Genomic DNA, 21,252 nt, shown 5'->3' on the forward strand with positions numbered 1-21,252 from the left:
CAAGTACAGGCAAGTGGCAAGAGTCAGGTTCCAGAATCAAGGCTATAAGCCTCTTCCCTGGGAGCAGAGGCAGAGAGAGACCTTAGTTAACCAGGAGACATCAGGTGGTCGTCTACATAGCCTTTTCCCGTAGAAGTGCCTGTCCTTTACATTCCGTTATTCTCATGGCTCCACAGTTTTGGATCTGCTTCACCTGTAAGTTGTCACCAGGAGAGTCATCAGAAACCTTCAACACCAATCAGTTTTCTCGTGCTAGAGTGGGCAGGGCCTTGGCACAGCCTGCCCAACCCTGACCTCCTGGGCTTCACCACCTCCATGGTGTCTCCAACATGTGAGCCTCCTCCAGGCACCAGAGAGCAGAAGCAAGCTGCTTACCTGGGCGCCCCAGGGTTCCAGATGGGGACATTTTCCCAGCACTCTTCAGGCCAGCTGAAGAAAATGTGTAGGTGGTGAAGGCATCAGGTGGAGGAACCAAACCCCAGGTCCTAACTTCTGCATTGTCCAGGAGCTAAACAGATGAGGGATGCCTTCAAATTTCCCACAGCCAATCTGACTTGGAACTCTCTATCCTTGACCTTGGCCCCACGTCGCTGAGGGCAGGGATCACGCCGCTAGATTCTCACCGTCCAGACAGTGGCCCAAACCCTACCCCGCCCATCCTTCAAGTCCTCGTGGCCAACCCTGACCCCGCTGAAATGGAAAGGGCTTCCCACAGGTGCCTAATTATGGTGAGTAGGCAGCAATTAAGCACTACAGGGACCGTAACGAAGCACTGTCCGAGATGAGAAAGGCAGTTTTGGAAGGCGTGGGTGCCAGCTAGGGCCGGCCGGGAAGAGAAAGAACGAGGCTGAGGATACAGCCTGGCGACCACCGGGGACAGCGGCAGGAAATTTAAAAAAATAAAAAAAGAGCGAGAAACCAAGAGTGCGCATGCGCAGCAGACGGCACGCGAGTACCCCCCCCCCCCCCCCGGTCTCACCTTCTGTACGCCTGCGCACTGCTTTCTCCGCCCACCGCTCTTAACGGAATGGTGAGTGGGTTTTCAAACAGCGCCTCCTGCCGGAGTTCTAGGGGATTTGCACATGCGCATCACACTGGGAGGATGTGTACGCTGCTACTCGCGAGCTCTAGGAGGCGTCATCCCTCCGGCTGGGATGAAGCACGCACGCGCGGAGGTTCGCACGCGGGGAGGGCGGGTGCGCGCCCCGGGCATGCGCCTTGCAGAGCGAGACGGCGGCTCGGCGGGGTCATCCAAGCGCAGGCGCAGTGCGGTGTTTGTCTGCCGGACTGACGGGCGGCCGGGCGGTGCGCGGCGGCGGCGGCGGCGGGGAAGATGGCGGCGTCCTCCCTGGAGCAGAAGCTGTCCCGCCTGGAAGCAAAGCTAAAGCAGGAGAACCGCGAGGCCCGGCGGAGGATCGACCTCAACCTGGATATCAGCCCCCAGCGGCCCAGGCCCAGTAAGCACGGCGGCGTGGGGGAGGGGGCGGGCGGGGCGGGGCGCGCGCCGCGGGAGGCCCCGCCCCCGCCACCAGGCCCCGCCCCCGCTTCCGGGGCGCTCTTGCTCCTCCTCTCCGCCCGGCTCCCCGCTGTCGGCCCGCGGGGAGAGGGTCACGGTGACCCGGGGGGCGTGGGGCCCGTGAGCTCCCCGTCAGTCCTCACCCTGCCTCGGGGTTCCCCCTAATGGGGCCTGGGAACCTAGTTACCGGCTCCAGGGCGAGGCCCTCCATCTGATGACCCGCCCCCAATCACCGGGAACCTCGGAGCCTCTGTCACCTGCTCTAAGCCTTGGTGCGCCTACTCCATGCAGCCGTGACCACATCCAGCTCCTCCGTATACGTGTACACATCCCTTTTCACCAACTGATTCCACTGTCGCCATCTCAGAGACTGTCAAGAGGTCCCCTCCCCCGCCACCTGGTCCTTGTCAGCCGGGTTCAGCAGCTGACACAAGTGCAGCTGACCTGGGGACACCTGACGTCGCTGGACCATATATAACTGCCCCTGTGATTATGTCTAGTGCTCCCTTCTCCCCGCTTCAGGATCTTGTCACTAGTTCAGCAGGCTCCCTCCTACCTACCTTTTTACCCACCTAAGCCAGGCTCCCTCCTCATACTCCGCGGACTAGTTTCACTGCCACCATCTTTCTGGATTCTCCAGAAATAAATACGCAGCTTCCAAGCGTGGCAACGTTGTCATCTTGAATCAAGTGACTCCCCCTTCCACACATAGCCCAGGGACACCTGAGGCCAGTCTGAGGCTATCTGGGCATCCCAGGCTGTACACGCACCGCTACTTTGTGATCCCATGATCTCAGTGCCTGTCTCTCCGGAATCCTGTCTTGTGGCGTCAAGAGCTGCCCCTCAACACCCGCACCTGGCCCGGGATCACCATGCAACATCTAGTCTGCTCGTAATGTCCTACGGAACCCTTCCCCATATCCTCGAAGCTCACAGGGAGTCAGATTTTCCCCCTTCCTACTGACCTGATGAAGAGTATTCCCCACACATACTTTCTTTTCTTTACATTACTTTTTGGCCACTTCTTGTGGTATTCGGGATCTTAGTTCCACAACCAGGGATGGAACCCGTGCCCCCTGCCTGCATTGGAAGTGCAGAATATAAACCACTGGACCACCAGGGAAGTCCCCTCCCACACGTGCTTTCTGTGTCCCTCTTGACCCAGCAAATTCCCCTTCTTGTTAACCTCTCTGATATGACTCTTGTGGCTTATGTAGCTCCCTGTCGGGTCATCTTGAGAGGTAGGGAAGATATCTCTTCATCTGGGTACTCCCACCACTCCTTTGTCACCCCCCATTCTCATGTATGGCCCACTCCCTACCCTCCCTTTTCTGCCCTTGGTCCGTGTGGGTTCCTGACTGGAGTGGGGAGGGGTCTCTAGGGTCCCAGGAAGAACCCTGAGGCAGCAGTGCTGTGTTAGACTCTGCCTGGGGTAGGAAGCCCAGCCAGGACTGGAGGGTCCCCACCAGGCTCTTCAGTGCTGCTCCCCCTCCAGCCCCAGCGTGGATGAGACAGGCCTGGGCAGGGCCTGGGATGCCTGGTGGGGTGGCTGTCCCAGATGGGCAGGAGGCACAGGGAGGCCCACGGAGAACATGCCCCGGGGAGCCCCCTCCTGGCGCCTGTGTCTGTCAGCTCCATCCCATCCTCTCAGCCCTCCCATCTGTTGTTCTCTGCACTTTGGTGCCGCGTGCCTCCCCCTTCCTCCTTGTTATGATTTGATTTTCCTTTCTTTTGGACAAATCAGTTGCTTCTGTTGTGATTTATCGTGGTGTTGTTTTTCTTTTTTTTTCTTCCTTTTCCCCATCCAGTTATTGTGATCACTCTAAGCCCTGCTCCTGCCCCGTCCCAACGAGCAGGTACCAGCCTTTTTATCATCGCTGCTTGAATCTCTGCACCATTGACCTAACCGCTGCCCCAGCCGCAGAATGCCATCCCTCCTCCCCACCCCGTCATGCTCCGTGTGTGCGTGTGCATCCCCCCATCCCACCCTCACTCTCTCCAGCCACATGGTCAGTGTCTGGCCCACCCGGCCACTTCCTCCGTATCCTGTCACCTCCCGCTCCTCTGTTCCTCTCAGGCTCAGGTTTGGACTCTCCACAGGAGGAAACAGACTCCCTCACCTGCCAGGAGTCTGTCGCCTGCTGAGGGGGTCCCGAGTGTCCGTGCGTGTGCCTGCAGGCGTGTGTGTGTGTGTGCGTGTGCATGTACATGTATGTGAGTGGAGGGAGGGAAGGTTGGGCTCCCTACCTGCCGATCCACTTCATCAGCTCAGCGGACCCATGTCACCCCCCACCCTGTGCTGAGCAGTGCTAGGCCTGGACTGAGCCTGTCTGTTCCAGGGGCTGGTGCTCCCCTGGGGGTGGGAGGCCGTGGGGGTTGGGGGGTCCTCCGGGCAGGGAGAAGTGGAAGAGGCCCCGTGCCTTGGAGGAAAGGCCCAGTGAAGCAGGGTCATGGATTCTGCAGGGTTGGGGGATGGGGGGGGGGGTGCGGTGGTCGGGAAGCCTGGGGAGAAGGTGGCATTTGAGCAAAGTCTCCTGGGAGGTGGGGAGCACAGGAGTGGAAGTAGAGGAAACAGCCCCTCAGGGCCCAAGAGGCAGCCAGATGTGCCTGTGGGGAAGGTGGGGGATGGGGGGCCGGCTGGCCTCATTGATCCTTGTGTGTGGAATAGGACTGGGTTGGGAAGTGTGTGTGTGTGTAAGAACATGAGGGAGAGTTGGCTCTGTTGGGGGCCTTGTGGCGTGTGTGTGTGTGTGTGTAAGAACATGAGGGAGAGTTGGCTCTATTGGGGGTCCCGTGGCGTGTTGTCTGCACGTGTTTGTGGGTTTGTGTCATGCCCTGTGTGTGTACGTGTGTGTGCTCACTGACAGCCTGGCAGGCTGCATGCTCCACCCCACCCCACCGCCCTGTGTCTTCTCTCATCCTTGCTCATTCATCCTCCTCTTTTTTCTCTCCCCTTCAGTCTCTTGCTCTCATTTGGCCTTCCTGACCTGCCGTGGGCCCGGCACCACCTGTGTGATCTCTGTTCTCAGGGCCTTTGTATACCTCCCCCGGCCTTACCCCCCTTAGCCATCCTGCACCGGCCCCTCTTAAACACCTGCCGTGCTTCAGTTTGTGGGACCGGCTGGAAGCCTCTCTCCCCCCACAAGCTGCCTTGGCCCCGGGCTCTGGGGGAGCCTTCAGAGGGCCCGGTGGACTGTGTGAGGGGTTGGGGGTGGGGGCGACAGGGCACAGAGAGGCCTGGGGAGGGGAGGGACGTGGTCCTCACCCAGGGAGCCTGCCAGGGATGCAGGGTCCCAGAGCTTGAGGGTCTTTGGGAGCCCTGGAGGGTGTCCAGCCAGAGAGGGAGGGTTTAGGACCAGACTTCTGGCCGTGGTAGAGCAGGGAGGGCACTGGAGGAGAGGCCTCTGGGCCAGTGGAGGGGACTGGGCTCAGCCACGTCCTCGGGCTCCCAGAGCTCTTCCATCACTCTCGCCATGCCCTCCTGGGACTGGCAGGCCAGCCTCATAGGTCTGCTCCTCGCTTTGGCTGCGACCAAGATCGTAGGCCAGCAGGGCACGAAAAGTGCCTGGGCGCCAAGAGCCACACTGCATCTGTCTGTACCCATTGGCCACTGGGCCCACGCCACCGGGCGCCTGGAGAACTTGCAGGGGAGAAGCTCCGCCCCCCGGCCCAGCTCCCAGCCCTCTCTCCAAGGGGAGGTGGACCTGGGGGCTGCTTGTAGCCTTCGGCCTCCCCAGCCAGGGGCTCCCTTCTGGAGGCCAAGTGCCGGGGTCTCTGAGGTTCCTGGGTTCTCTGGAGGGCCGTCCATCTTTTCCAGGGCCACTCTGGCCTCTGCTCCCACTCTGTGGCCTGCCTGGCCAGGAGGCTTCTGTCCATCAGGGGCCTGCTCTCCTGTCCCTAGCCCCTCTCCGGCCTGTCTCTGCAGCGCCTCTTCTGGGCAGCTGGGCCCCAAGTCTCAGCTCCCATCTGTCTGTCTCCCACCCCCCCGTCCCCTAACGCCGCCTGCCCATCCTGGGGTGCCCGCTGCCTGCCCGCTGCCTGCCCGCCTGCCTGTAGCATGCCCAAGCTGTCCGCATGCAGGCTTCTGGAAAGAACCAACCTCCCCACCTGGCCTGGCCTGTCCCTGGAGCCCTGCCGGCCCCTGGAGGGGCTGGGTCACCTGGCTCCCTTCACCTGAAGGACACAGGTCCAGCCTGGGCTCCTGCCCTGGCCTCATTGGCCCCACCTCTGCAGGCCGGGCCGGAGGCTCACAGAGTCTGCTGGCCAGAGGGCAGCCCTCCCTGACCCTGAAACAGAACAGGCAAGGCAGCTGGAAGCCTGGGTCCCTCACCCACTCTCTCCCCAGTTTAGCATTGCCACTTTGTGGGGGTGGTGGCCCTGAGCCTCTTCCTGGGCAGAGTGGGGAGGAAGGGGCCCCAGGGTAGGGGCGGCCTACCTGCCTGAGATCCACTAGCAGCCTCAGGGCCTCCTTTCTCTATCAGGGAATACTTGGGGTGAACCCTCAGCCTCTGGGGACCACTCTTCCCCCACCAGCCCACTGCAAGCCCTTCCCAGTCAGGGGGGCTGGGAGAAAGCACCCCGAGAGTGGTCTAGGAGCGGGGCACTCCCTGTCCGCCAGGGCTGGGGGCTGTGCTGGCCCACCTGAGGGATACCGGGGAGGGAAGGATGGGGGCGCCAGGGCCTGCAGCTGGGGCCAGCCGGGAGCTAACCCCCTCCCCACCCCTGGTTCTCACCACCCCCCAGCCCTGCAGCTCCCACTGGCCAACGATGGGGGCAGCCGCTCACCGTCCTCCGAGAGCTCCCCACAGCACCCCACGCCCCCCGCCCGGCCCCGCCACATGCTGGGGCTGCCTTCAACCTTGTTCACACCCCGCAGCATGGAGAGGTGAGCCGCCTGGGGGATGGTCAGGAGGTCAGGGGGCGCAGGGCCAGCCTCAGGGTGGTGCTGGTGAGCTCTGTGGAACCCCCTGCGTGTTGGGGGCTGGGGTCACCTCACGTTGGTCAGGACCCCCCTCCACCGGCACCCACTCCCTCTCCCTTCAGCATCGAGATTGACCAGAAGCTGCAGGAGATCATGAAACAGACGGGCTACCTGACCATCGGGGGCCAGGTAACCTAACGCACTTCCCTTGGCGGCCTCAGGGAGGGCGGGCGGGACACAGCTGGGAGATGTGGGCCGGGGCTGAGGTCAGAGGCCCGCTGGATCCCCAGCCCTGACTCTCCTTGCCAGCGCTACCAGGCGGAGATCAATGACCTGGAGAACCTGGGGGAGATGGGCAGCGGCACTTGCGGCCAGGTGTGGAAGATGCGCTTCCGGAAGACGGGGCACGTCATCGCTGTCAAGGTGAGCCCACCCCGCCCTGCCCATGGGAGCGCAACCCCCTCCATGTCCCATGGCGGCCCTGCGCCCCAGGCTCAGCGCTGAGCCCTCGGCTGTCCCATGCAGCAAATGCGGCGCTCGGGGAATAAGGAGGAGAACAAGAGGATCCTCATGGATTTGGATGTGGTGCTCAAGAGCCACGACTGCCCCTACATTGTGCAGTGCTTCGGGACTTTCATCACCAATGTGAGACGAGGGCTTCCCCCAATCCTCCCATCTCCTCCCCCGGGCCCTGAGCCTGTCGGGTGGGCAGAGGGGTACAGCCACTGCTGTCCCTGCAGACGGACGTCTTCATCGCCATGGAGCTCATGGGCACGTGCGCGGAGAAGCTCAAGAAGCGGATGCAGGGCCCCATCCCCGAGCGGATCCTGGGCAAGATGACGGTGGCAGTGAGTGGCCTGGAGGGCGCAGGTGGGCAGGCAGGTGCCCCCCAGCCTCGGCCTCCACATCACCGATCGGTGTCCTCCGCTGCCCACACTGCAGATTGTGAAGGCGCTCTACTACCTGAAGGAGAAGCATGGCGTGATCCACCGTGACGTCAAGCCCTCCAACATCCTGCTGGACGAGCGGGGCCAGATCAAGCTCTGTGACTTCGGCATCAGCGGCCGCCTGGTCGACTCCAAAGCCAAAACGCGGAGTGCGGGCTGTGCCGCCTACATGGCAGTAAGTAGGGGGCCCGGGGGTGCCGGCAGGAGGGGTGGTGCACCCACCCCGGCCCCAGGGCTCATCCATCACCCTCTCCCCCCTCCCACCGGCAGCCTGAGCGCATCGACCCCCCGGATCCCACCAAGCCCGACTACGACATCCGGGCCGATGTGTGGAGCCTGGGCATCTCCTTGGTGAGTTGGGGCCCCGGCTTTTGGAGGCTGGGTTTTCTCGGGGCCCGGAGGCAGGCAGTGGCAGCAGAAAGGGCAGGGCCCTGTCCTCCCTGGCCGGCCCAGCCCTGCCCGTTTCTCTCCCAGGTGGAGCTGGCGACAGGACAGTTCCCCTACAAGAACTGCAAGACAGACTTTGAGGTCCTCACCAAAGTCCTCCAAGAGGAGCCCCCGCTCCTGCCCGGACACATGGGCTTCTCGGGGGACTTCCAGTCCTTCGTCAAAGACTGGTGAGCACCCCCAGCCCTGCCCTCCAGTCTGGAAGGCAGGGCGAGGTCAGATGTGACCCTGAGCTTAGGCCACTGGGGTGGGGTGAAGGGCCCCCTGGGATGGGGGCTGGGGGCTGCAGACTGGAGCCAGAGCCTAAGCCCTGCGTCCAGACTCAGCCACAGGGAACCCCTAGCCCTGGGGTATTTGGCAAGGTGGTCCTTGGCCTTCACCAGGGAACTGTGAATGAGCACAGGTGTCCCAGGACTGAGAGCTCAGAGGGTCCCACACCATTGAGCAGGGTGTCCACACAGGAGCTTTCCGGGGGGAGGGGGGAGGGATGGGGCCGGGGTGGGGAAGTGGGTGGGAGTGGGTAGGAAGCCCACCCATCTACCTATCCCCCCACCTACCTACTTCTCCCGTGGGCGTCTCACTGTGTGTGTCAGGCTTTTGTCAGAGATAAGGGGCCTGAGTGCAACCCTGGCCTCTCTGTCAGCACAAGGCTTTGGGGAGCGAGGAAATGGGCTCTGGCCCGCAGATCCAGCAGCCCTGATTCAGTGGGGTGGGCAGCCAGGCCCCTCCTCCCGGCTCTCATTTCTCTCCTTTCTCTCTCTCTCTTTAGCCTTACTAAAGATCACAGGAAGAGACCAAAGTATAATAAGCTACTTGTGAGTACCCAGGACCCCTCCCAGCCCCCATCCAAAAACCCCTGCCCCACTGGAGGCCAGGCGGCCAGGGAACAGACACCCTGGTCCTGAGCCCCACCCACTTGGGCCCCCAGGAACACAGCTTCATCAAGCGCTACGAGACGCTGGAGGTGGATGTGGCGTCCTGGTTCAAGGATGTCATGGCGAAGACCGAGTCACCGAGGACAAGCGGGGTCCTGAGCCAGCACCACCTGCCCTTCTTCAGGTAGCCGCACGGTGGCGGCCGGCCCGCTGGGGGACGCGGCCTCAGGCCCCCCCTTCCCTGCACAGTCCCCCAGCTGCCCACCAGGGGAGCCTTGGGACCCGGATGGCCAACGAGGGCTGAGGACAGATAGTAGGGGGCGCCGACCCACCCCCGACTCCCTGCCCACCAGCCGTGGACAGATGGGCCTGCCAGGCCCCAGCCCTTTCCCGTCCTGGGATCAGCCGGCCGTACACGTCCCCCCCCCGACAGACACTGTGAACGGAAGACAGCAGGCCGCGAGCAGTCTCGCTATTTATTCAGTTGTAACCTCTGGGCTGGGGCGGCCCCCAGGGGTCGGGAGAGAGCCGCCATTCCCTGCACCCTCCCACACCGCGCTGTCCCCACCGCCCCCTCCATGCACACATGCACCCTGGCTCCATCTCCCTCTCTGCCACTTCCCTCTCTACCTCTCTGGCTTTCCCCGTCTCCCTCCCCACCTCTGCCTCTCTCCTGGCCCAGGCCCTGCCACCCCCGGCGGGGACCCCTGGGTCCACTTAGGTCTCTGGCCAGTGATGAGCCAGTTGGCGGGCGCCCTTCCCCCGGCAGGCGGGCTGGACATTGTGACTGCAGCCGGACCCGGGCTGGTCTCTCTCTCTCTCTCTTTGATCTCAGGGGGTCCTTTTTGGAGTTTATTGTATTTTATTGTACTTGGTGGGGTGTTTGGGGGTGGGGGGAGGAGAAGAGCTTGTTCTCATGGGCTTTGTTGGTACCTTCAGAAACTTTTACCAAAGTCGTGTTTAGCTGCTTGTGGCGGCAGCCCCCCGAACCGCTGTGGGTACTGGGGGGCTGGGCTGGGGGCTGAGCCGTGGGGGCTCATGCTACCACCCGGGAGAGACTAGTCCCAAAGGTGGGCTCTGGGGGTGGGGGGTTGCTCCTCCCTCAGGGCTGGAGACTGGCCAAGTTTGCAGGGGTGAGCGGAGGACCTCAGGGGGTATGGAGGAAGCCCAAGGGGCCGTGGCCACACAGGGTGGCCTTCAGGGACAGTAGGCGCGGGGCGTGGTGGAAGGCAGCCGGCGCTGGTGTGGCAGGGAGGTGGCGGAGGGAACGGGTGACAGGAGGGGGTCCGTGGGGCCCCGGGAGGCAGGGATGAGGGTGCACGGATTGGATGTGGGGGTTCGAGGATGTGTTGACAGGGACAGAGGTGGGAGCAGGCCAAGGGCTGGGCGTGTGCAGGCAGTCACGCCCTCGTAGTGGCCCACGAGTGCCCCTCGACTCACCCGGAGCTGGCCAGTCCCCAGCCCACCCTGAGGCCCTGGCGTCCATGGGGCCCTGGGCAGCAAGCAGCCAGAGCAAGAGGGACTGTGTTTCCTTGTTGGTGGTGATGCATGCGAATCAAGTGGACAGTAGAACAAAATAACGTTAACAGGAAAAAAAAAAAAAGGAAAAAACAAAACCCCAGAAAAACCACAAAAATCAACCAACACCAAAGGTGAGGAACCTCGCTGGATGTAGCTGAAGCAATCTAGACTAGGCATCACTGTACCTCCATTTATCTCACCGAATCTAGTTACTACTAGGATAGTCACAAAACGCCGCATGTTTAAAAAGTACTCAAAGTCATCTTTGTCCCCCGCCCCAGGGGGTGGCCACCTTTTCTTGCTCCAGTCCCCTTTGTGAGGGGAGAGGGGCAGGGTGTGGGGCCAGTAGGCATGGCCTCCGCCCTCCCTTGCCAGGGGCCTTTCTGGGTAGCCAGGAAGGTTGCGTGGCCAGCCCCAGGGCCCGCACAGGCCTGAGGCCAGCTGCCTGGGTTTAACTTTTATTTAACTTTATTTTCTGTTTTGTGTGTGAGTGTCCACCTGTGTCCCCCTTCCCCTTCAGTGTTAAATGGGAGCCTCTCCTTCCCCCCTTCCTCTCCCATGTCTCCCTTCCCCCGCCCCCCAGTCACCAGCCACCAGCCACCCCCTCTCAACCAGGCAGAGGGCAGAGTGGGCAGCCAGGGGCCTGGGGCGGCCTGGCCTAGCCCATCGGCCCACCACCGCTCCTCAGGCCGCCAGTATTGCCCCATCCCTTTTTAAAACAAAATGCCCTCGTTTGTAAATCCTTAGACGCTTGAGAATAAAACCCCTCCCTTTTCTTCCACTGAGTCTGTGGCGTGTGTCCTGAGCCTGGCAGCAAGGTGGGAAAAGGGGAAGGGGTCCTGAGGCCTGACCTTGGAAGTGGGCTGGGGGCCATCTAAGTGGAAGAGGCCTATGCAGTGAGGGGAGGCAGGGCTGGGGGCCAGAGGGGTAGTTTGTAGTGACTTGCTGCATATTTAATGTCCAGTGTGTGGGACCTCCCCCTAATCTGATAGCCACAGGTCCGGTGGGAGAGCCCTTAATCCCTGGCAGGCCTTGGGCGCCAGCTCTGATGTCGACCCAACAGTCTGCCGCCCCCGCTCCTTGCCTCCGGAAGTGGCCACCCAGCCAAGGACAGGGCCGCCTGCCCACCTCCTGGGTGTGGGTGCTGCCTGGCTGGTGCCTCTGCCACCAGCCCTGTACGCTGTCACCTCAGCCAGGCCAGCATGCTGGGCACCGTGCTCCTGCTGCTGGCCCTGCTCTCAGGGACCACCGCCTTGCCCAGCGAGCCAGCTGGTATGTACAGGCAAGGGGACATGGCCCAGCACACCCCCATTCCTGTGCTGCCCTATCTCAAGCAGCCTCTCATCTACCCTGCCTGGGGGAATGGGAGTGGGAGGGTGGAAGGTGGGGTCTCCCCACCCCCCATTCCAGGTTGTCTTGGATCCCCAACTTCAAAGTCCCCAGCAGCCATGGTGAGGCCAAGGGCTGTGGGAGGGGAGTGGTCTGCACAAATGATCTTAGGAACGGTGCGCGTTTAGATACCATCCTTTGAGAACACAGTTGAGTGCCTCCTGAAGGCAGATGGGGGTAGCAGGGTGATCACACACCCCAGTAGGAGCTCCCCGGTGCCTATTTCCTTTGCTGCTGCTGCCCTCAGTCCAGAAGTGAGGAACCAGATATGGGGAAAAGCCCCAGACCCTGGTGGCCAGGCTGGGCTTCCATGGTGCCGAAACGGCTGGAGGAAGACCACCTTGCTGTTCTCCCCAACTCGTAGAAAGCAAAGGGTGGGGTCAGCATCGTCCCCCTTAGACAGCCCTGCTATGACCCCAAAGCAGTCCCTGGTCCTGGGTGGGTGGGGGTAGGGGAGGACCTTTGCGCTCACCCAGACCATCCACTGCCAGGCGCCCCTCAGCTCCCCTTCCCCGCCAGGGATCCTTTGCCCACTGCAGGTGGAGAAGACGGGGTCTGGGAAAAGGGGTGCCTCCCCAGGAAGGTGCAGCTTTGCGTCCAGGCTCAGGGGCTGGGCTGGAACGTCCTGGGGGTCTCCAGGGGGTACATCACGGCAGCTTTATGGCTGAAGGCATGAGGCACAGAGCCGAGCGCAGGTGAATCCTCCACAACCGCATCCGTCTTCCAAAGAAGGCAGGGGAGGCGGGGAGGTTGGCTGGGGGAACCAAGAGACAGCGCGTCCTCCCTGTCCTGTGCCGCCCTTTCTCCCCGCCAGAGCCCCCGTTCCCTGCGGCGCCCGGGCCCTGGCTGCGCCGACCCCTTTTCAATCTGGAGCTGTCAGACGCGGAGGACGCCTTCCCGCGCCGTGCGGGGCCGCTCGAGGTCCCAGCGGACAGCCGCGTGTTTGTGCAGGTAGACGCGGGACGCACGGAGGCCGGGTGAGGGCCGGTGAGGGCTGCCGATCCTGACGGCGACCCCGCCCCCCAGGCGGCCCTGGCCCGTCCCTCCCCACGCTGGGGCCTGGCCCTGCACGGCTGCTCCGTAACACCTTCCTCGCGCCCGGCCCTGGGCCCCGCCCTGGCGCTGCTGCGCGGGGGCTGCTCCGCCGACTCCTCGGTCACCTTCCCGCCACCGCGGCCGCTCCTCGGTGCCGCCCGTCCTGCGCGTTTCAGCTTCCGCCTGCGCCCGGTCTTCAACGCCTCTGTGCAGTTCCTGCACTGCCAACTGAGTCGCTGCCGCCGCCGCCGCCGCCGCCTCCGCCAAGCCCGCTGGACGCCTGCGCCTTTGACGCTGCCTCCACTGTCGCCGGTGCGCGGGCGCAGGAGCGCAGGACCGGGAACGTGGGCTCCCGGGCCCATCAGGGGTCGGGCGAGTGCCTCTGACATCCGAGGGAGAAACTCCTTAGGGTTTGGGCATCTGGGCGCTTTTGGACCTGGGGGCGGTGGTATCTCGAAACTGGGAGTAGGTACTGGGTCTCAGGCAGGGGTTGGGGGCAGAGACTTCCGAAGGGGCCAGATTTCCAGGGTTCTAGTGATGCGATCCCTGGTTGCAACAGAGTGCTAGACACTTAGATCTGCCTGCGGCCCAGTCCATGCAGTCCGGCCCCTGACATTCCCGTCTCTTGTGCCCCCTCTCCTTGCAGTGTCTGCCTCAGGATGAGGCGTGCGCAGGCGCCGGCAGTGGCAGCGATGAGAGCCTGGGTGCTGACAGCCCCCACCTGCACACATTGACGCAGCCCATCGTGGTGACCGTGCCACGGCTGCCCCCCAGTGAGCGGGGAGATCTCTGGGGTCCAGAAGAGGGGTGGGGAGGACATCTGAGGCCTGATTCCAGTCTTAGCGTTGTACTTCTCACAGGGCTACCCAAGGGCTTCCCCGGCAGAGCTGTGCGCCCCGAGTCTCCCGCGCCGGCGCCGGAGGCCCTGGAGCCCGCGCCGGTGGTAGCGCTAGTGTTGGCCGCTTTCGCGCTGGGCGCCGCTGTGGCCGCCGGCCTCAGCCTCGTGTGCGCGCACTCAGGTACCAATCTCCACCCTCCGGGATCTCCGCCTGGCCCCCAGTCTATTCCAGCGCGTCGGCCTGCTCAGCCCTGAACATCCCTAGACCGGCCTCCGCTACGCCCGCAGCAGCCTCCAGGGGTCGCCCTAGCTCCGGCCCTGCGCACCGCAGCCCCTATTTCTCAGCTTCCTCTCTTCTCCAGCGCCCCAACTCCCCGGTCAGCCCCCGAGAGCCTCGCCCAGCGGCCGCCCGCCCAGGAGGCCCCAGTGAGGCAGGTAAGTGTTGGGGCGCAGGAAGGAGGGGGAGTGTAACGTGGGGCCGGTTAGCACAGATGGAGGAAGGAGGGGATGATAATGATCTTCATAGCCCGTTCTTTCTGCCAGGCGGAGTTCCAAATGATTAAGGCATATTAATCCTTGTAACAACTTTCTACTATTATCTCCATATTAGAAGGAAAATGAGGCACTCTCTGAAATGGACTTGCTAAAGGTCACAAAAATTTAGTGGAACTGGGATTCGAACTCAGGTAGTGGGTGACCCGTAGCCGACTGCGGGTTTAGTGTCATAAGAAAGGTTCTCAACACCTCACACAGGCAGTAGGCAAAGAGAATTCGGGTTTCAGACTTAGCATCCTCTCTCACCCAGCCATGATGGGGCGGCCGGCGATGGGTTGAGAAGAGGGTGACCAGCCTTAGTGTCCTCTCCCCACTCAGCCTGAGTCGCCTCTTTCCAGAGATGGCGCGCCCCCAGCAGGGTCCAAAGACAAACCAGCCACGGCCTCGTATCAGGCCCGCCTCGGGGGACTACGTTACTCGTTGAGACTACGATCGCTGCGCCCCGCCCTCCTTGCTTCTCCCACCCTCCCACCTGGGCCCAAAATAAACCTCTGGTCTGGACTGCGGCTTTCTGAAGTCCGCGCGTGCGCGTGTGCGTGGAGCGGGGGTGGGGATTCCGGGCAGGAAGAGGTTCAGATTGGAGGGGTGGGGCTTTGAGGCGGGGCTTTGAGGCCCTTATACACGTGTGCAGATACCGCCCACGGGCATTTTATCCCTAACAAAAGGGAACATCCAATCCCACCAGCTTAAATAGCCTCGTCTCCTCCTCCAAACCTGCCAGCTCACCGGCCTTCTCAAAGTCTCTCCGCGCTCCACTCCCACCGCCCGGACCCTGCCCTTCCTAAGACCTCGAGCTCAAGTCTCTGCTCCAAGCTCCTCTCCGTCTTGCCTTAAGGTCCTTAAATCCCTCCTGCCTGACCTCACCCTCCTCGGAGCATAGACAAAGGCGGGATTTTAGCTCCATTTTACGGCTGAGGAAACAGGCTCGGCAAGGCCACATCACTTAAATCACCAATCTGGGCTATCCGACCCCACAGCTGAGGTTCTTGGCTACAAAGCACATAACAGGAGTTTCACAAGACTTATTCCTGGAATGGAGGGAAGGGATGAGATCTAAGGTCTCGGCTCCAGTTCACGAATGAGACAGAATGCGGGCGGTGGGGTCTCGTTTGCCTTAGCTTCAGTTAGATACCAGTCCCCATCGCTTCCGGGGTAGGCCGTTCCTTACGGCCTGCAAACGCAGAGCCACGCCCCCATCCAAGTCTGCTTCCGCGCGGAGTCTTTTGGACCCAGAGGCCGCCGTAACCCCGCCCACCAAGGAAACACTCCGGAACGACGCCGAGGCCCTCACCCGGCTCACCGGCATGAAGCCACCGCAGCGGCGGCGAGCGATCCCGAGGCGCTATCTGGTGGAGGTGACTGGCCCCGCGGCCTGGAGAGCCAGCGAGAAGCGGCAGTTGTTACGACTACTGCAGGCGCGACAGGGCCAACCAGAGCTGGACGCCGCCGAGCTGGCCCGAGAGTTACCGGGCCGGAGCAATACGGAGGTGAGAAGAGTCCCGAGATGGGAGCAAGGCTGGAGGCGGGGCTAGGATGTGTCCGGGGCTGGCATAGGGGCGGGGCCTGAGGGTGGGCTGAACGAAAGTGAGGCTTGGGGGCGGGGCCTTGGAGTGGGCCGGTCGAGGGTGAGGCGGGGACGAGGCCGAGGTTGAGGAACCGGAAGAACGCCGGAGAAGGCGGGACTAGTGCAAGGCTGGGCCTTGTGTGGCTGCTAGAAGCTGAGGGCGGGGTGAGGGCGGGACAGAGCGAGTCGAGGGGCGGGGCGAGGAGGAGGCCGTGTCGCCGAAGTCTGAGAGGCGGAGCGAAGGCAAAATTTAGGGGCGGGGCGAGCTCCGAGTTTGAAAGAAGGCCCCAGAATGGGTCTTCCCTGCTGGCTCAAATGGTGAAGAAATCTGCCTGCAATGCAGACGGTGCCGATTCGATCCCTGGGTCGGGAAGATCCCCTGGAGAAGGGAATGGCTACCCACTCTAGTATTCTTGCCCGGAGAACTCCATGGACAGAGGAGCCTGAAGGGCTGCAGTCCATGGGGTCGCTAAGAGTCGGCAACGACTGAGCGACGAACACTTTCCTTCACTTCCCAGAATGGGTGGCAGGTCGCAGCGGGACTGGACGGGAATGAATGAGATTGAAATGGGAGTCAAGAAGTGAGAGTCAGGGAAATAGAGCGTAGTGGAAGAAGCGGGTAGGTGACTAGGATAGTACTTAACCATGGATGTGGGCTGTGGCTGCGGGGAGGAGCCAGAACCGGCCAGGGCCTTATATCTTTGTCAGGTAGCTGGTCATGCCTAGGGCCTTGGCCCGAGAACCCTGGGCACAGTCCCTATGACCCTCAACCCCTGGCCAGTGGGAGGCTAGGGAGCAGTGGCTAGCCCTGGAACAGGCAGGACTGCCTAGCCCTGGGCTTCTAGAAGGTCCATTTGGCCTCTTCTTACTTCGCAGATCCAGGACTTTATCCGGCAGCTCAAGGGCCGAGTGGCCCGGGAGGCCATTCAGAGGATACATCCAGGTGGCCCAAAGGGTCCAAGGCGTTGGGAAACACAGACCCCAGCTCCCATCGAGGTGAGATGGGGCAAGGTTCCCCAGGGCTGGCCCCTGGGGAATGAGGTGGGAGTTCTGGGGGATAATCTGGACAGGGGAGCTCCAGGGAGGGGTAGGGTATGGGGGACTCCTGAGAATTGATCCCTAAGTATCTTCTGCTTGTTCCACCCAGGTGTGGATGGATCTGGCTGAGAAGATAACAGGCCCACTGGAGGAGGCGCTTACTGTGGCTTTCTCACAGGTATAGCCATCCCCCCCCAGGCAGGATGGGGGTGTCCCGGAGGACAGGATCGTATATATGAGTCTACGCTGGACCTGGATCCCTTCCCTTTGCCAGCTCTGTGATTCTGGCCTGTTACTGGTCACCCTAGCCTCCATGTCCACCCTCTCAGCCTTCCTCAGGGTGGGAGGGAGGATTTGAAGGTTGTCTCCTGCAGGGCAGGGGAGCAACCCACGGGGACACTTCTACCCTTCCTTCCCTGATCTTTCTCTGCCTGCCAGGTGCTCGCCATCGCTGCCACGGAGCCCGTCAGCCTCCTGCACTCAGTGCCCTCCAAGCCCACGCAGGCTTGTGGAAAGCCACTGCTCCTCAGAGCCCCTGGAGGACAGGAGGACCTGGGTCCTGAGGCTTCCAGCCCCGCCCCCGAGGCCCCCGGAGGGGGTGAGGTTCCTGGCTCCACTCTCAAGACACCAGGCCCTGCTCCTGAGGCATCCTCCGAGTCCCTGGCTGGCCAGTCTGCTGAGGGAGACTTTTCTGTGGACTTCGAAAAGATCTACACGTACCTATCATCCGTCTCCCACGGTGGCCAGGGCCCTGAGCTTTCCGCAGCTGGTGAGGAGGGCAGGGCCGGCACTCTGGGGGTGGGTTCTTTGGTGGCCAGCACCCCTCTCCCGACTCATCCCCTTTCCATCCCTCACCAGAGTCCGCTGTGGTCCTTGACCTGCTCATGGCGCTTCCTGAGGAGTTGTCCCGTCTGCCCTGCGCCACCCTGGTTCAACACATGTCGGGTATGTACCGACATCTGACGGCCCCCCAGCGCGACCTTGCCAGTGGGGGCCTGGCGTCGGGAACTGAGGATAGCGGGGCAGGTTCCAGGGGTCAGGAGGAGACTGGCCAGGCCAGCCCTCAGGCCCCTGAGAATGCTGGCTCCAGCCAGCCCATATCCTCTTGGCAAGCGGCTGGGGTGTGCCCCCTGAACCCGTTCCTGGTACCCTTGGAGCTTCTGCGCCAGGTGGCAAGGTAGAGGCCTGGCAGGCAGGGGACACGCCAGACCTCGGTGAGCCCCCAGACTCTCAATCCTGCTTGGTCTGGCCCTGTATTGTCATGAGGATCTTGCCACGGTGGAAGGTCCCTGAGCCAATGTGCAGTGGCCTTAACATGCTTGATACAGTGGGGGTCTCATAGACGAAGCCCAACTGTACAAGGAGGGGTTCAGCCATAGAACTGGCTGGGCTAACACCGCCGTCAAATCTTTCCCCCACTGGTTCTTCATCCCTTCCAAAGCCCAGTATCCTGTGTCCTGTAACGGTAAATAAAGTTCTTGTCAACCCCCCTGAATGACTCTTTCTCCTGTGAGTTAGAGGTGGGAGAGGGCTCAAAATGCTGGAGGGAAAATCTGAGCTAGAGAACCATAGCTTAGAGTTCCTGGGGTCTGAGTGGGGTATGCCAAGCAGGAGGGTGCGGTGGGCAGTGAAGCAACCCTTGGTGATTGTTTGGAGGGTCTTGGTCTGAGCCTGACTGAGGTGGGGGAGTCAGGTCCCCGGCTAGGGGAGGGTGAGGAGTGGGCTGCCCATGTGTCAGGAAGTTGGAGGGAGGGGAGTGAGTCTCTGAGGTGGCCTTGGGGAGGGAGGGAGAGCTGGAGGGGGAGCAGAGGAGCAGAGAAGGGAGCAGAGCTGGGTAGAGGATGGGGCTGGGCTCCCAGCTGCTGTCAAAGGCCTCATGTTCCCAGGGGTGCTCTTGGGCCTCTCTCCCTGCTCGGCCCCCTCCATCAGCCTCCCTGGAGGTGCGGAGGCAGGGACAGGCTGGTTTGGGCTGGGCGGGGGCACCAGGTGTCCTCCCACAGTACTGCCTTCTCCCAGATCTTACCAGTCCTCTAAGAGCTGGCGAAATTTCTGTTCACGGAGCCTGTGCATTCACACAACATTCCTTTTATAGCAACACTCAGTTTCTCCCCACACACACTGCACACGGCTCCCCCGGGGCGCACAACACTTCTCCTAGGCGGGTCGTGGAACGGAGCCAGCCCACTCCGTGACCACGGCCCCACCACACCAGACCTGAGGTTTCTGAAGTTGATGGTGGGATGGAGGGATCAGGTCAGAGTGGTCTGGGGCTGCAGGTATGGTCACAGTGTCAGGAGGCCACGTCAGGTCTCGGAGACAACCTCCAGGGCTGGCTGAGGGTGCCCCATCCCAGCTCCCTACCAGGCTAAGTCGCCCCAAGTTAAGGGAAGGAAGGGTGGTCCTGGCTCTTTCTAGAATGGGGGGAATTAGAGATGGTTAGCCTCAGTTCCCCAGAGCATGCATCTGGGTGTTTCTCAGCCCTGGGCAGCTCTTAAGAGTGTGCAAAAGTCAGCCCTGGGTTCAGATTCTAGCTCTGGCAAGTCACTGAACCTGTCTGGACCCGAGTCCCCAGGCCTGTAGAATGACGATGCTAACAAGATCCTGAAAATACAAGAGGCCGAAGTGCAGAGTCTCTACCTCAGCACACTGCTTGGCATGCAGTAAGCGCTCAATAATAGCTTTTATTAACAGCATGGGCTCAGAGGCAAGGAGGAGTGAGAGGCCAGAGGAGGGTCTGGGGAGGGGGTGTGGCAGAGGGATCAGGGGGAGGTAGCAGGCGAGCCAAAGAAGGGTGGAGGTGGTAACAGAGGGAGGGGCGCGCTGACCTGAACTGGGGCCTGGGCTGGGGGCACGAGGGAACCTGTCTGCCCTCTCCTCCCGTGGAAGGAGCCACCCATCCTGGATACAGCAGCCATTGTCGCTCTTCAGGCTCTGTCTCCGGGGCAGGCCGCGCAGGGCATATTGGTCTGCAGTATCCCACCCCGTGAGCCCAGGAGAGCCTGCCTCGCAAGCCGGAGCCCGAGGAGGGGCTCAGCGCTTACGGGCGGGGTTGCGCGCGGTGGGGAGTGAGGATGGTCACAGAACAAGGAGAAAGGGAAAGGATACGGGGGTCTCTGAATACAGGAGTGGACAGGACACTCATGCTGCTAGGCGGCAGGACAACAGCAAAGAAACACCTACACGCTGGGGGCGGAGGGGTGGGACAGGGCAGGATAAAGGCACGAAGTGGGGCTCCGGCCTGGCCAGGAGGGAAGATGGGAGGGGTCTGAGGGGGGAGGGCTTGGACTTCTCCTCATGCCCTCCCCACTCGGGCTGCGGGCTCGCGGGGCAGGATCCCGAGCGCGGTCCAGGCCTGGCGGCGCCCCTCGTCAAATCTGCCCTGGGAGACAGACCCCGCCGAGGGCCGGCCAGGGGCGCCGCACAGCTCAGACCAGCGCGTAGTCGAACTGCCCGCGCTCGAGCGCCTCCTTGTGGTCGGTCCAGGACGAGGCGGGCATGCGGCTGTAGGGGTCGAGCAGGATACGCACGCAGCGCACCATCAGCAGCACCAGCACCACGAGCAGGCACAGCACGAAGGCGAACACGGTGCGCTGCTCCGCGTCCAGGCCCGCACCCACCGGGGGCCCCGTAGACGGTGGCAGCGGCTCGGGGGACAGGGTCCACGTCGCGCTCATGGCTCACATCGCCGCGCGCCCTGGGGAGGAGAGGCCCGCCCGGGATGCGGGGATGAAGCTGCGACCTCCCTCGCCCCCGCATCGTCCCCTCCCGCCGCCGCCCCCCCACTCCCTGCGGAGCCCCAGCCCCCGCCTGCGCCTCAGTCCCGGGGCTACGCCCATGCCCGGCCCGCGAGCACCCAACTCCGGGCGTGCTCGCAGGTGGGGACGCTATGAACAAGGAGAGAAAACCCCGACCCGGCCGGTCCGCGCACAACAGGTGCGAACGCGCGGTCTGGGGAGGTGGCGGGGGCTAGACCCGGCTCCCCCGCCCCACTCCCTTTGTTCTTGCGTCCCGGGGACCCCCCTCCCCCACCACCCCCGTCCCGCCGCGCCCCTCACCCTGGCCTGAACCGGGACCGGGACCCAACGCCCGGCAGCCTCGCTGTCTTCCGGGACCCGCACCCTGTCCGCTCTTGGCCTCTCCGCGGCGGCGACCCCGGCTCTGCCCACCCCACCCGCCCCTGGAGCCGCGGAGACCGAGGCAGGCGAGCAGCGCGCGAGCCGGGCCGCCGCGGCTGTTCCCATGGCGACGGGGGGGCGGGGCCGCCGCGGGGGGCGGAGGCTGCGCAGGGAGCGGCGCTCGCGCCCGCGACCCCGCCCCGCCCACCGGGAAAACCGGGCCCCGCCCCGAGCCGCTCGAGGCATAGACCACCAGCCCCAAAGAACCGTGAGCACCAAGGACTTCACCCTCCCACCCCAACCAGTACTCCTAAACCTCCCAGCCCGACTTCAGCTCCCACACTCCCATTCTCCTCTGCAACTGACCTCTCAGTTTCCCTGTTTGGAGGATCCCAGTGCCCCCAAAACTCATTCCAGCGCTAAAGGTCCCCAGGGACCCCAACCTTCAAGAGACCCCACCCAGGTCACCGAAAACCTCCATAGCTTTCCTT

At 62.8% G+C, this 21,252-nt stretch overlaps 4 protein-coding genes across 12 annotated transcripts; 3 read left to right on the plus strand and 1 right to left on the minus strand.

Annotated features, from left to right (window-relative positions):
* The first annotated feature begins 1,257 nt into the window (after positions 1-1,257).
* Positions 1,258-11,008, plus strand: MAP2K7 (mitogen-activated protein kinase kinase 7). Of its 2 annotated transcripts, XM_024994920.2 has the most exons (12): positions 1,258-1,457; positions 3,325-3,372; positions 6,260-6,401; positions 6,560-6,626; positions 6,747-6,860; positions 6,963-7,082; positions 7,178-7,285; positions 7,380-7,559; positions 7,655-7,735; positions 7,859-8,001; positions 8,601-8,646; positions 8,760-11,008. In XM_024994920.2, exons 1-12 carry the CDS (start codon positions 1,334-1,336, stop codon positions 8,892-8,894), a joined length of 1,308 nt encoding a protein of 435 aa, XP_024850688.1. In that variant the 5' UTR covers positions 1,258-1,333; the 3' UTR covers positions 8,895-11,008. The 2 variants fall into 2 exon arrangements, with proteins under 2 accessions (XP_024850688.1, XP_024850689.1); XM_024994921.2 differs by lacking the exon at positions 3,325-3,372.
* A 97-nt stretch (positions 11,009-11,105) lies between these two features.
* Positions 11,106-14,852, plus strand: TGFBR3L (transforming growth factor beta receptor 3 like). 8 transcript variants are annotated; one of them, XM_059888606.1, is made up of 7 exons: positions 11,106-11,499; positions 12,431-12,567; positions 12,643-12,963; positions 13,298-13,424; positions 13,512-13,670; positions 13,852-13,924; positions 14,383-14,545. In XM_059888606.1, the coding sequence occupies exons 1-6, from the start codon at positions 11,430-11,432 to the stop codon at positions 13,917-13,919; spliced, it is 882 nt and encodes a 293-aa protein (XP_059744589.1). In that variant the 5' UTR covers positions 11,106-11,429; the 3' UTR covers positions 13,920-13,924; positions 14,383-14,545. The 8 variants fall into 8 exon arrangements, 5 of the variants coding, with proteins under 5 accessions (XP_059744589.1, XP_059744586.1, XP_059744587.1 ...); XR_009495179.1 differs by having other exon boundaries at positions 13,512-13,924; XM_059888603.1 differs by lacking the exon at positions 14,383-14,545 and adding an exon at positions 14,766-14,852 and having other exon boundaries at positions 13,298-13,670.
* A 450-nt stretch (positions 14,853-15,302) lies between these two features.
* Positions 15,303-18,136, plus strand: SNAPC2 (small nuclear RNA activating complex polypeptide 2). Its single transcript, NM_001034516.1, has 5 exons — positions 15,303-15,531; positions 16,485-16,604; positions 16,756-16,824; positions 17,085-17,415; positions 17,505-18,136. Exons 1-5 carry the CDS (start codon positions 15,349-15,351, stop codon positions 17,825-17,827), a joined length of 1,026 nt encoding a protein of 341 aa, NP_001029688.1. The 5' UTR covers positions 15,303-15,348; the 3' UTR covers positions 17,828-18,136.
* Positions 18,137-19,309: 1,173 nt separating this feature from the next.
* CTXN1 (cortexin 1) lies at positions 19,310-20,873 on the minus strand. Its single transcript, NM_001105494.1, is given in 2 exon segments — positions 19,310-20,340; positions 20,702-20,873. A coding segment is annotated over 1 exon segment (249 nt). The 5' UTR covers positions 20,321-20,340; positions 20,702-20,873; the 3' UTR covers positions 19,310-20,071.
* Between the last annotated feature and the right edge of the window lie 379 nt (positions 20,874-21,252).

The sequence above is a fragment of the Bos taurus genome, chromosome 7 (genome assembly GCF_002263795.3).
Source record: "Bos taurus isolate L1 Dominette 01449 registration number 42190680 breed Hereford chromosome 7, ARS-UCD2.0, whole genome shotgun sequence".
Lineage (NCBI taxonomy): Eukaryota > Metazoa > Chordata > Mammalia > Artiodactyla > Bovidae > Bos > Bos taurus.